This window comes from Centruroides vittatus, unplaced genomic scaffold (assembly GCF_030686945.1).
Source record: "Centruroides vittatus isolate TY-2023 unplaced genomic scaffold, ASM3068694v2 contig_18, whole genome shotgun sequence".
NCBI lineage: Eukaryota > Metazoa > Arthropoda > Arachnida > Scorpiones > Buthidae > Centruroides > Centruroides vittatus.
In genome coordinates this window covers 4,062,258-4,074,629 of record NW_027121101.1, presented here as the reverse complement: position 1 = coordinate 4,074,629, position 12,372 = coordinate 4,062,258, and the positions used below count along the sequence as shown (strand labels likewise).

General features: G+C 32.2%; 1 protein-coding gene across 1 annotated transcript in view; it reads right to left on the bottom strand.

The window, feature by feature from the left end:
• Positions 1 to 95: 95 nt before the first annotated feature.
• The window catches only part of Ndg (Nidogen), a 49,510-nt gene continuing 37,233 nt past the window's right edge, over positions 96 to 12,372 (bottom strand). Inside the window, exons 15-22 of the mRNA XM_067263798.1 lie at positions 11,287 to 11,661; positions 10,832 to 11,071; positions 7,582 to 7,753; positions 7,344 to 7,501; positions 7,148 to 7,271; positions 4,571 to 4,686; positions 4,347 to 4,482; positions 96 to 261 (exon numbers count right to left, since the gene is read on the bottom strand). Of these exons, the coding sequence (XP_067119899.1) occupies positions 4,349 to 4,482; positions 4,571 to 4,686; positions 7,148 to 7,271; positions 7,344 to 7,501; positions 7,582 to 7,753; positions 10,832 to 11,071; positions 11,287 to 11,661 (1,319 nt within the window). The 3' untranslated portion in view covers positions 96 to 261; positions 4,347 to 4,348. The remainder of the gene's footprint in view (positions 262 to 4,346; positions 4,483 to 4,570; positions 4,687 to 7,147; positions 7,272 to 7,343; positions 7,502 to 7,581; positions 7,754 to 10,831; positions 11,072 to 11,286; positions 11,662 to 12,372) is intronic.

The window sequence follows — 12,372 nt, the reverse complement described above, 5'->3', positions numbered from 1 at the left end:
TTACATTTATTTCATTTTATTTCAGAGTTTAATCAATACATAAACTTTAAAAGTAAATAAGATAAAAACATTTTTCATAGCATATGAATAATAAATTTTTTAAAATTGGAATGTGAATATTTTATTTGAGTAAATTTTCTTAGCTTTTATATACACTGCACTTTTAAAGTACACAACAGTAGAATTGTTTCAGAAATCTGAATTTGCAGTAGTGATGGTATGAACACACGTTTACATATGGATGAAGTTTTTAATATTTATCTGAAAAGAAATTTATAAAAAATATTAAATTTACTTGTGTATTGAAATCAAATTTAAATAAAAGTATTAATATAATCTAGGACTTTTAATTTTGTTTATCCAAGTTTTAACAATTATCTGATAATCACATTTTTCATGTTTTTATTTAAAATTTGGATTGGGCTGTAAAAATAAAATAATAATAAATTTGACATTTAAAAGTTTTAGATTCAAATTCTGTGAATGAGTTTAAGCTACTACAGTAGAGCATCAATTATCCGACCCCTGATCAACTGTCACATCGGTTAACCGACCACGTTCTAGTTGGCAAATTCAAATGTCCGCTAGTGATGTGGTGCTACAATATTTGGCTATGTCTTGGCTACTTTAATATTATTTTTGTTAAATTTTTGTGTTTTAGCTGGCAACACTGGCTCGACCACGAATGGGAGGCCAGTATTTATTTTGTGCAAAATAAAAAAATAATTTTTAACGATACAATAGTGACAATTATTATTTTTTAAAAATTTTGTTAGGCTTAACATCGATGAAAATTCAATGTGAAGTAGCGATATACAGTACTAATATACAGGTATACCTCGAGTTACATCGTTCCCGATTATATGTTATTTGTCAAAAAAGTATATGGAAAAATAAAAATCAAGTTTAAGTCATTTTATTCGACTTTACATCTGTCCGCCACAAATATTGAAATCGTAATATGACTAGAAAAGTGTTAAAAGCACATAAAATCATATTAAAATATGTACATTTACAGTAAATGTTAATATAATCATCATAAATCCTAGAGAACGAAACACGAAAACATATGTGTTTCTGTGTTGTCGTCTTATTTAGTGGTCTTTAAGTGCTCATTATTGGCGTTTCCTCCATTATTGGCATTTAGTTATGATGTAAGTCATAACTACGACTTACGTCGTAACTACACAAGTAAATTCGACTTACGTCACCTCTCCCGGAACCAATTATTGACGTAAGACGAGGTATACCTGTACAAATTACATGGGATATACTAATATACTATACCAGTGGTTTCTCAAAGCGGGTGCCACAAGTACGCCACAAGGGTGTCGCGAAATTTTTAAATAATTAAATTAAAATTACTTAAAATAATGGAATTAAAGTATTAAATTAAATAAATAATCAAAACAATTATAAAAAATGAATATTGGTTTTTTCTACTAATCTTGTTACATCGCCACTTGTCTCAATGACTCGGTAACTGGCGATACGTAAATACTAGAAAAAAACGAACTAGTTACTAGTTGTCTGTTCTTCTGTTCCTGCAGCGAGTAGAAGTGCAATATAAATGCGTTGAATGCAGTAATTGTTTTTATTATTGTTATATGTTCAGACAATAACAAAAAAGCATCATATAAAAATATTTTTCTTCTTTACAACAAGAAAAAATAAATTTTAACTTGTAATTAAATTTTATAATAAAATATTGAAGTTAATTATGCCGTTCAATATCGTAAATAATTTTTTCATTAAAAAAAGAAAACGTGAAGATTCTAATGATCAAGAAGTGGTTACTGGTAGCAAAACTAAGGAATCAATTAGTAAATCATCAAAAATTGAGAGCTCATTTTATCACCAGATACCTTTATTATAATAACTTTTGTTTTGAATGTTTTTGTGTTGTTTGGAAATAAACTTACTTTAAAAAGCTTTTATTTTTTTGAAAGACTTTTCATCCTTCATATCTTTACTAACCGTAAAAAAGCAAAAAAAAAATAATAATAATAATAACGGGTGCCGTGAATTTTGTTTAATAATTTCAGTGTGCCACCAGACAAAAAAGTTTGAGAAACACTGTACTATACTAATAATGTATTTTTTCATACTTTTCAGTTATCCAACCAACCCCAGTCCCCAATTGAGTCGGATAATCGATGCTCTACTGTACTGTATTTTTGCAGATTGACCGGCATGCTGGAAACCCTGGGGTTATCCACATGCTGATCTCAAATTTCATACATAGCAAATGTTAATCATGTAAATTGAGATAATTTACAGCAAGTTTCTGAAATTTGATGTTTATTTTTGCATTTTTTGGATCAAAGTATAATAAAATGAACATAACATAAAAAAAAACTTTTGGCATTCCATAATTCCAGAAAAAAAACTTTTGGCATTCCATATAATATTACATCATTACAAAATAGGGGGAAAAAATGCAGAAATTAAATATATAATTGTAGTTTTTGATGTAAAGCCGAGCTTCACAATTTTAGAATAAAAACTGGCATCTGAGACACATGCAACGTAACTTTTTTGTGTGTCCTCTGGATAGGGATGTGTAACCTCATATAAACTGATATGCCGGTTTTTACCACATGGATATATCTGGTTTCATGGTCTTCCCAGAAGGACTGATGCTGGACAGTCCACAAAAATGCAGTATAACAAACTTTATTGCAAATTAATTTGTAATAGATAAAATAGTTTATTTTTTCTTAGTTAATTTATTTGTACTATCTTGCCAGTTAGATAGTATACTACATAGTCTTACAGCCAGTAAACTTGAAACCCAGGTGACAGAACATGCTAGAGCCATTATCCTAAGTAAGTTAGATACTGAGCTTGTGAGGTTGACATCTTAGGAAAACTAAAATACCCCCTTTGGAATTATGTATGATGTCTGCTTTACACCAGAGATACCACCATAATCTTTTTTGGGAATCCTTTATATATAGCTTGAGGCTTATCAGCTTTCTATTTCTAATGTAACTATGCAATTAATTTTTTGATTACTTTGAAAACTAAGTTATTACAGAATTATTTTAAATCATACAGAAAAACAAACAGGCTACATCCTGATAATTAATCCATTTCATGAACTATGTAAATGTGTGTAATTTGTATAAAGATAGGTAGGTTTAAATTTTAAAATATTTGAAATCTAAGTAACATGTGTTATATAATATAACTTAAATGCTAAATTTTATTTAGATTTATTGTAGTTTAACATCCAAAATTTCAAAAATTTAGTGAATATGTTCTGTAGATTATATCTAATAAAAAATATATTATCAAAATAATTTTTATGATTTTTGCTTTTTGTGAAATGATACTTCGTCATTAACTATGTGATTATTTTAAATATAAATGGAAGAGATTTATTTATTTTATTCAATATAATGTAATTCTTTATAACTCAAATTATATTTTTGTACTAGCAGATAAGCCCAGTGTTGCTCAGGCAAAAAGTAACAATAGTGAAGATTAAAATTACACTACAGCTAATCTTACCCGTTTTCACAGAATGCAAGAATTAGGTCCTCTGTTTCCAACTAATTAGAAAATTTGTAATGGATCTAAAAATATGTTTGATTTCCTGCAAAAACACAAAAAAACTGCATCTGCACCTGTAAATCTTGCATGTCACTTTCTCTTAGAGGTTGTTAACACTTCCCCCGTGGGGGAAGTGTTAACAACCTCTTCCCACGGGGAATTTCGAAAAATCCCTTCTTAGTGTACATTCTCTTGATGTGCCCTATTAAAACACAATCACAAATGCAAAAAACTGCATCTAAAATAGTATAATAGAAGCCAGTTCTTCACAATAAGCCTTAATTTTGTCCCTCTCCCCGTGGGGGGGAATTTCGACATCTATATAATAGTAGGTATATAAAAACACGTGCGTATTCGAATTCAACACTGTGTCAAAATTTCAAAGCAATCGGTGAAGAACTTTCGGAGATTTAAGATTTTGAACAAACGAACATCTACATTTTTATTTATATAGATTGTATTTTTAAATTATCCAGAAAACAATGTTCTAAGGATAAATAATTTTATATATTCAGGATTTAGGATACAATAGTGATGAGTGCCCTTATTTAAATATAAAGGAAATGTGATCGACCATATTTTATCTTTTACTGTGAAGTTATACATGTAACCAAAAATCTTATAAAATGGAAAAAAAAATTGAATTAATCTTTATGGCCCTATTGGCACTTGGAGGGTTAGCTAATATTAATTTATTAAGAATATATTTTTAATATATGTGTCTAATCTTTTTTTTCTGTTTGTAATTAATAAATTTGCCATTAGATTTTTGTAATTTTACAACTTACTTTTACACATCATTGCAAGCTTCATCAATTTCTGAACCTTCTTGATAATCTGGACAGACACATGTTCTTCCTCCTTTACCATCTGGGAGGCAAAGATGATTACATCCTCCATTAAATGATCCACATACATTATTTACTGTTAATAAAAAAGTATCCAATAGAAATTATTTATTTATAAAATTATTAAAAATTATAAATTACTTATGATATAATTTTATTCCTACTTTGTGGACATTGATATGGAACAGAAACAATTCCATATAATTTTCCATTTCCTCCAAGAGGTATTTCTAATGGTTCAGCAGTTCCACCATTTTTATCAACTTTTTGTATAAAATTTCTATAAAAGAAAATATAAAATTAATATTTCAATAACTTATATAATCTTTCATTCTTTAATAACATTGTTGTTGAAACTGATGTTTATTTATTTTTAAAATGTCTTCTGGGTTATCCAATTTTTTAATATAAAAATTTTGTTTATTCTTATGATAAAAGATTTGTGTAAGATATTAAATTATTATTAATCAAATTATATAGAAATTATGTGAATGAAACGAAACATATGAGCTGAATGAATAAATGCCATTGCAACTATTCATGATTATCTCACAGACAGTCATCTCTCTCTTCTGGTGGCCTGTCTGGGACATCCAGAGCCTGACCATTGGGGACTGTGGATACATGAAGGTGCCAATGTCTCAGTCAGGTTAGAATTGGCCAGATGGCAGACAGTTTGATGAAATGATTATCCTACTTTTTTCAGCCTGATGATGCAACTTTACTCAAACTCCTTCAGCTGTGAATATTGTCTTTGGCATTCAAAGACTTCCAAACTGACTGTATTCACAATTTTCAGTGTATCTAGTCTCTGTGACTGTAGGTCTAAAAGTTGGGGGAGTAGGAGCCAACTGCCCTTCCAGATTTGATCAGAACAATGAGGAATGTCCAACCAAAGCATGAACAAAAACCAAATCAGACAGACAAAGCCAAAATTATCAGTGATGACAAATTAAAAATTTGTACAGCTTGTTTCACAAATCTTGACTAGACTGTAAAAATGCACAGTAGCAGGGACCAGTCTGTTTATTTAGTGAAAGTAATGGATTGTTTGACAAGGTCACTGTGCATTACCAAAAACAGAGTCTTGAACTTCATAAAACTTCCAGATCCCCAGCAAAGTGCCATGCATCACCCAGACAAGATAAGTGAAATGATCTGTACTTGTGTTTTTATTTGCATAAAATTTTTAGAAAATTAACCCCTCTGTTTCCTTAATCAATGTGTTCTCATATGCACATATCTGCGAGTCTTTTTATAGCACACTAGAATGATGATTTTAAAGCACTCTGATGGCATTACATGGCAGACTGCAACTGTCACCATTTGCATATCTGTCTGAGACAAAGATGTATATGCTGAGTTTTTCAGTAATTGGATAAGTTTATCTGGGTGTGTGACCTTTTTGTCAATGAGTGTATATATTGAGAATTCAATACAAATTCTTTCTAGATTTTTTTATTGGGCTGCAATTTGAAGAAATTGTAGACCTATAAATTCCCACTGTTGTCCATCTATTTTTCCTTAATCTTGAGAATGGAGTTAGATAGATGAAATCCAAGACCAGTTATGGAAACCTTAAGGCACAAGGACCCGCTTAACTATACATGAACTACCAATGCAAACCAGAAGTCATGCTATTTCAATTCAAAACTTCTCCTGAAGGCAGTTAATAGATCACCAGCACAACTCTATTGTTAAAGGAAAAATATGATGCACAAGGGCAAGCCACTACTAATTTGAGTTGGAGACAGAGGTGTAGCTAGGGGAGTGGGGGGCGGCCCACCCCGGGTGTCACCCCTATACGGGTGATACCCGGTAGGCCTGTACCTAAAAAAAAAAAGTCAATGGCTCGCCTCCCATGACAGTTTCATTGCTACGAGGAGACATCACGAGATCTCGCACCAGCTGAAAATCTTACTATGATTTATTCTATAAATCTAAACTCATACGTTGCGACATCGCATACTCAATATAGCATTCAAGTTGCTTGAGTGCGAAGATATTACAATTCAACAGTGTTTTATAAAAGAGTTAAAAAGGGTGATACCACGATATCTGCACCGGGTGTCACCCATGCTAGCTATGCCACTGGTTGGAGACCATATATTTTAAATTAAATAAATTTAAAATATGATTAAAAATTGCAGCTCAGCATTGTGACAGTGTCACAATAAATAATTGCTTGTTCTCTTTGTACTATCTTCCTTGGAAACACACACAATTAATTTTTCTCTACTCATATTTGTTTAGTGTGATAAGCATATTTCCAAAAAAAATAGTCTCAAATTATATTTTTATCTGGGTATTTGTTCTGGCTTTAGTGTGTATAGTTTATATCAGAGGTGGGCAAGCAAGAGTTCAGTGGGAGCCGAAATGTAGGTTTTGCAAAATGCATGGGAGCCGCAGTTCTGTACTGTCGTGGAGATAGTATGGTAAGGCAGGGAAGGATAGGGTGTCCCCCATCTGAGTCAAGAACTTGTTTTAAAAGAATAGATTTGAAATGTCAATTTAATTTATTGCACTAAATTGGAAATAAATTACTAAATATTACATATATATAATTAAATATTTTCACAAAATTGTGAAAATAAAATTGTAAAAGTAATAATAAAAAGCAGAAATGAACACTTCCAACAAGAGCCACATGTAACTCACAAAGAGCTGCATTTGCCCATGTCTGGTTTATATATTCATTCCTTATTAGCATATTGAAGTAATACATTTTTTGAAATACTTACATTTCCCAATCAGTCCAGTAAATATTGTTGTTTGCAATTGTTAAATCAAAAGGATATGCTGCTGGAGTGTATATTATACGTCTTCTATATCCGTCTACATTAATACATTCAATGCGACGCAAACCTATTCATAACATTAAGTTTAGAATTTTAGATAAAGATAAAATGATTGTAGACTCTAAGCATATTTACTAACCTGCATCTGTCCAACATAAATCATCTCTTTCCAGATCAATAGTAAGCATGTTAGGAAGACCTAAATCTTCTGAAATAAAAACTTTACGTTCTGAACCATCCATATTAGAAGTTTCAATTTTTGGTTCATTTCTGTTCCAGTCTGTCCAGAATAATTTCCTGTTTGTTAAGAAATTAATTTTTAATTTAAATTTTTTCACTTTTAGTTAAATTTTAAATATATTGATATAATTATGTACCCTCTGCCTGGATGAAGAGTAATACCTCTCGGATTCACTAGGTTTTCACGTATTAATATTTTATGTTCCATTCCATCCAATTTCATCACTTCTATAGTATCCTTGACTGAATCTGTCCAGTAAGCATTTCTACTAATCCAGTCTACAGCAATGCCTTCAGGTGATTTTACTTCTACACAAAAGTTTAATGCCAGATGAATATAAATATAATAATAAAGGATAAGTCAAGAATGTGATTAGTAAAGAATATATTCAAATATTTAGGATAAAATTGAATATTGGAATACCATCAAAGCAATCATTCCTTTAGCCTTTCCTGTCAAATGATACACTGCTAGAATTATTAACTGCTGCTTGGCATAACCTAGACCGTAAAACGAGAAAATTCATGACCATTCACTATGCATTACGTTCCCAGAATGATATTAATAGATTGTCAGCCTCGCAGAACTGGAGGCAGAGGTTTACTACAAGTCAAACAAACTGTTGAGAAAGAAAAGCATGCTGTGGCTGATTATATTAAAGATAGCTGAGAACATTGCTGAAAGTTAAAAATCAGAACTTGTTAAAAATACAAGAAATAAATCATGAATACCATAATAATGTAATAAAAACAAGAACAGAAAGCTGGCAAGGAAAAGCACTTAACAGCTAATTCCTGAAGATCAAAGGGAAAGTGGATAAAAATAAAACCTGACGAAGGCTTACAACTAGAACATTGAAGAAAAGAAACTGAAGGTTTGATTCTAGCATCTGTGAGATCTGAGGTTTATTAGGCTAAATTATTGTAAGAAATATATTAATTATCTAAAATATTATTCCCAAGAGAGGAAGTGACATCTGTCATTTTGAAGAAAGAATGAAATCAACTTCCTTTCCCACATGGCTTATCACTATTTCATATAGCCACAAGTCAGTTTACCCTCTCTGCACTCATTACATATCCCGTGCATTCCTCAGACACTATGGGACAGAGGTCCTATTAAAAAGGGAATTTTCCAGCCATTCAGGGAAGTTCAACAGAATTTGAACATGCCATATGACTTACACAGTTCTCTACTACCTAGAAATGCCATAGAAGGAGCCATAAAGAAGACATAGAAATATATTATATTGTGCACGTAGAACATTGTTCCTCCCGTTCCACATTCTCCATCTCCCGAATATATGTAGCGACACATCAACACCTAGCTGAAGTCAAGATCAAGTAAAGGTAGTACGATTTAAAACTATTCTAAGCTCTTTCTCTCTCTCTCTGGTGTAACATTCACGCGAGACATAGAGAACATAGATTATATAGAAATTGTTATGTAGATATTGTTTAGTAGATATATTACTTTTATTATTATATATTGTATGTACAGTCTCGTATATAGCTTATTCATTTAATCTAATAAATAATACTTGTTATGCATATACTTCGATTCCATTCATTTATTGTCTTTGAACTATTCATCGTAGAATAGCCCTCCTACAGAATAAATATATATCACAAGTTAGGGTGCATAATTTTAATTACCCTAGCTGGTGTCAGTCCTGACGTAGATCAGAATCATATGATTTTGATCTCAATGTGAATTGAGATTTATTATTAAATTTTATTATTAAATTTTTATTTTAAAATTTTATTGTTCGAATCCCCTCGGGAGATAACGATCAAAATCGGAAATAGCGATCAAGATTCAAAGGATGTGCAGCCTTCCGCCGTCAAACTCGCTTCCCTCCTCTCCGGATCCGACTTCTGAGTCACGGAGATCGACTCATCACCCACTGTCGCGATTAGTGATCGCAGCGGACGAGACCTGGAGTATATAAAGGGAGAAGATATCTGAGAACGGGGTTGCTGAAGGTCTGCATAAGACGCCCGACCCGTAGGATCAGTCCCGAGAATCGAGGGTCGAACCCCCAAAGCCACCGAAGCCCGCCAACGACGAGCCGCCCCGACCGATCCTCCTGCTTACCTCCATGACCGGAGATCCGAGACGATTTCACCTTCGATTCCAACCGAGATATCAGAAGACGAGGTATGATCCCCCACATGTGTAAACTCTCTCTCTCCTGCGATTAGGGACGGGACGCGTTAGATTTCTGTATTTTGTTTGTCCATCTAAATAAATCGTCATGTGTTTTCATCCAGGGTTCGTTTATTTGAATATCGCCGTAAACTTATCGACGAACCCCCACACTTCCTCCACTCGACCTGACAATTCATTAACCTATCCCGACGAGTCGGGATAGGTTAATGAATTGTCTATCCCGACTCGTCGGGATATCGCGAAAAATTTAGCTATCCTTGACAGTGGGGTGGGTCTTGCTGACCTGAACGTTGACAAGAAGGAGGAACGACTCCCGTCCTACCTCCCGGCATTTCCCACACTATTATCACTCATTAAACGCCATCCTACAATGATAGAGGTCAGTCTCGATGACTGCATTGCCAAATAAATAGTAGAGGGGCTAACCTAGACCTTCTACCCGCAGCTGTCCTCACACATCCAAGAACAGGCAATTATAACAAATGCAATCAAAGCTAGAGTTCAAAAATTATCAACAGATTCATATTGTTCAAAGAAGTAGCAGAAAAAGTGGAGTGCACATACTCAGTTCATGGAAAAAATTGCACAAACTGAATATAAACAATGGCATAATACAGTTGCCAAAATGATTCACTGGAAATTTGTAAAAATTACTATCTTCCAATAGCTAACTGGTAGGAACATGCTGCTGAAAAGAAAAGGATCAGGTAAAAATAGTATGGGATTTTCAAATCCGAGCTGACAAAATTCTGGCACAAAATAGACCATACACCAGACTTAACAGTGGTTGAAAATAAAAAAGTGTGGACAACTAACATAGCAATACCTGGTAACAGCAGAGTTAAAGAAAAAGAACTGGAAAAGATAAAAAAATACCATAATCTAGAAATTGAACTTAAAAGATTATGGAACAAACCAGCAGTTATAGTCCCAGTGGTCATAGATACAATGGATGCCATACCAAAAAACTTTGGCTGTACAGTACTTGGAGCATCTGCATGTTGAAAAGAATCTCAGCTGTCAGCTACAAAAGGCTACACTGCTAGGATCTGCACATACTATCCCAATACATTACAACATCCTAGGTTCTGGGAAGAACCTCATATGTATGTTAGCTGGCAGCTATGATTTCACAATGTTGATGCATATGATATAGCATAATAATAATGTAATAATAATTCAATCATATGTACAGTATTTTTATTAATTCTTACCGCGAGTAAAAATAATTTCACTTTCTGAACCATCATATTTCACTCTGCGAATGGCTTTATGAGAAATATCAGTCCAATATATATATCCTTCTTGACAATCAACATCCATTCCAACAGCAGTTTGATATGCTTCCATTAGTAATAGTTTTCCTTGGTCTTGTTTAGTTGGATTGTATGGCATTTGCAATAATGACATTCCTTGAGCAAACACTAGAAAATTACCCTCGTGTCTTGGTGCCACTGAAAAATGTTTTAATTATTATGTATTAATCAGAATTTTTTAAATGGATTTATGTTTACTTATTAGATCACAATCACATAATATTTATAATTAAAATCTACAAGTATCATATTCTACACTGAAACCTGTCTTTGATTATATATATTTAAAAGAAATGATTTTTATGATTTTGAAATATTAAACTGTTATGCTTAAATAAAAATGTCATGTTTACCATTACAAGTGGTCCCATCTCCTGTATAACCACTTTTACATTGGCATACATATCCAGAAGTTGTATAAATGCATTCAGCATTGTAATCACATAAATATGGATTTTCATGGCAGGTTGCAATTGGTGTACATGTAACACCATCTCCTTCGTAACCTTGCAAGCATTGACAACGATAACTCTGGACATTGGGATCGTACACACATTCTGCATAAACACTACAAGTGTAAACAATATTACATGATACAACTGCAGGTTGACAAGTTAAACCATCTCCTTGATAACCAGAATTGCAATGACATCGATATTTTAAATCAACATGATCATAAATGCAGCGAGCGTTGATGTCACAATTATTTACAATGTTGCATGTAGCATCTGTAATAAAATTTTAAAATATTACTATTATTATATTAAATTTTATTTTTAAAAATGTATATTATAGCTTTTTAATATACTATATATTAAACTTATTTAGAAGCTTAAATAAATATTTCATTAAATCTCTCTTACATTATTTCATTTATGAAAAATGTTTATTGACATAATAATATAATAATAATCAAATTTTAAAAAACATTCTATTTTTAATCTGTTTTTTTTTTGTTTTACTTAATTGATTTTAATGAATATAAGAAATTATTAATATTCATCCTGTTTGAATATAATTTTGAATTTGATTTAAAAGTGGTATTAGTATTAGTGACTTTTTATATTAACTAATAGCTGGCTGGATGGCCTTGGTATAGATATCATCGTACCACCTGGATTCAAGTTTGGGTTCAGAAACCTCAAGTTTTTCATGAATAGTCTATCTCATATATGTTAGATTCTGTCCCTCACCAACTGGCTGTTTCCATTGCAGGCCTTGCCAAAACAATAATGGGCATGGAAAAAAGGTTGTCTTAGTATCCATGGGGTAGAAAGAAGAAATAGTTTTTAAAGAAAGAGTTTGTATAAAGCAACCTCTATACACTAATTTTAACTCTTGTATTTTATTTAATGTTTTAACCTCTATCTGTTATGTGAGAATACAAGGGCACAGGGTCAATACCCTAATTGCCACTTACATGTCGAGTTGGTAAAACT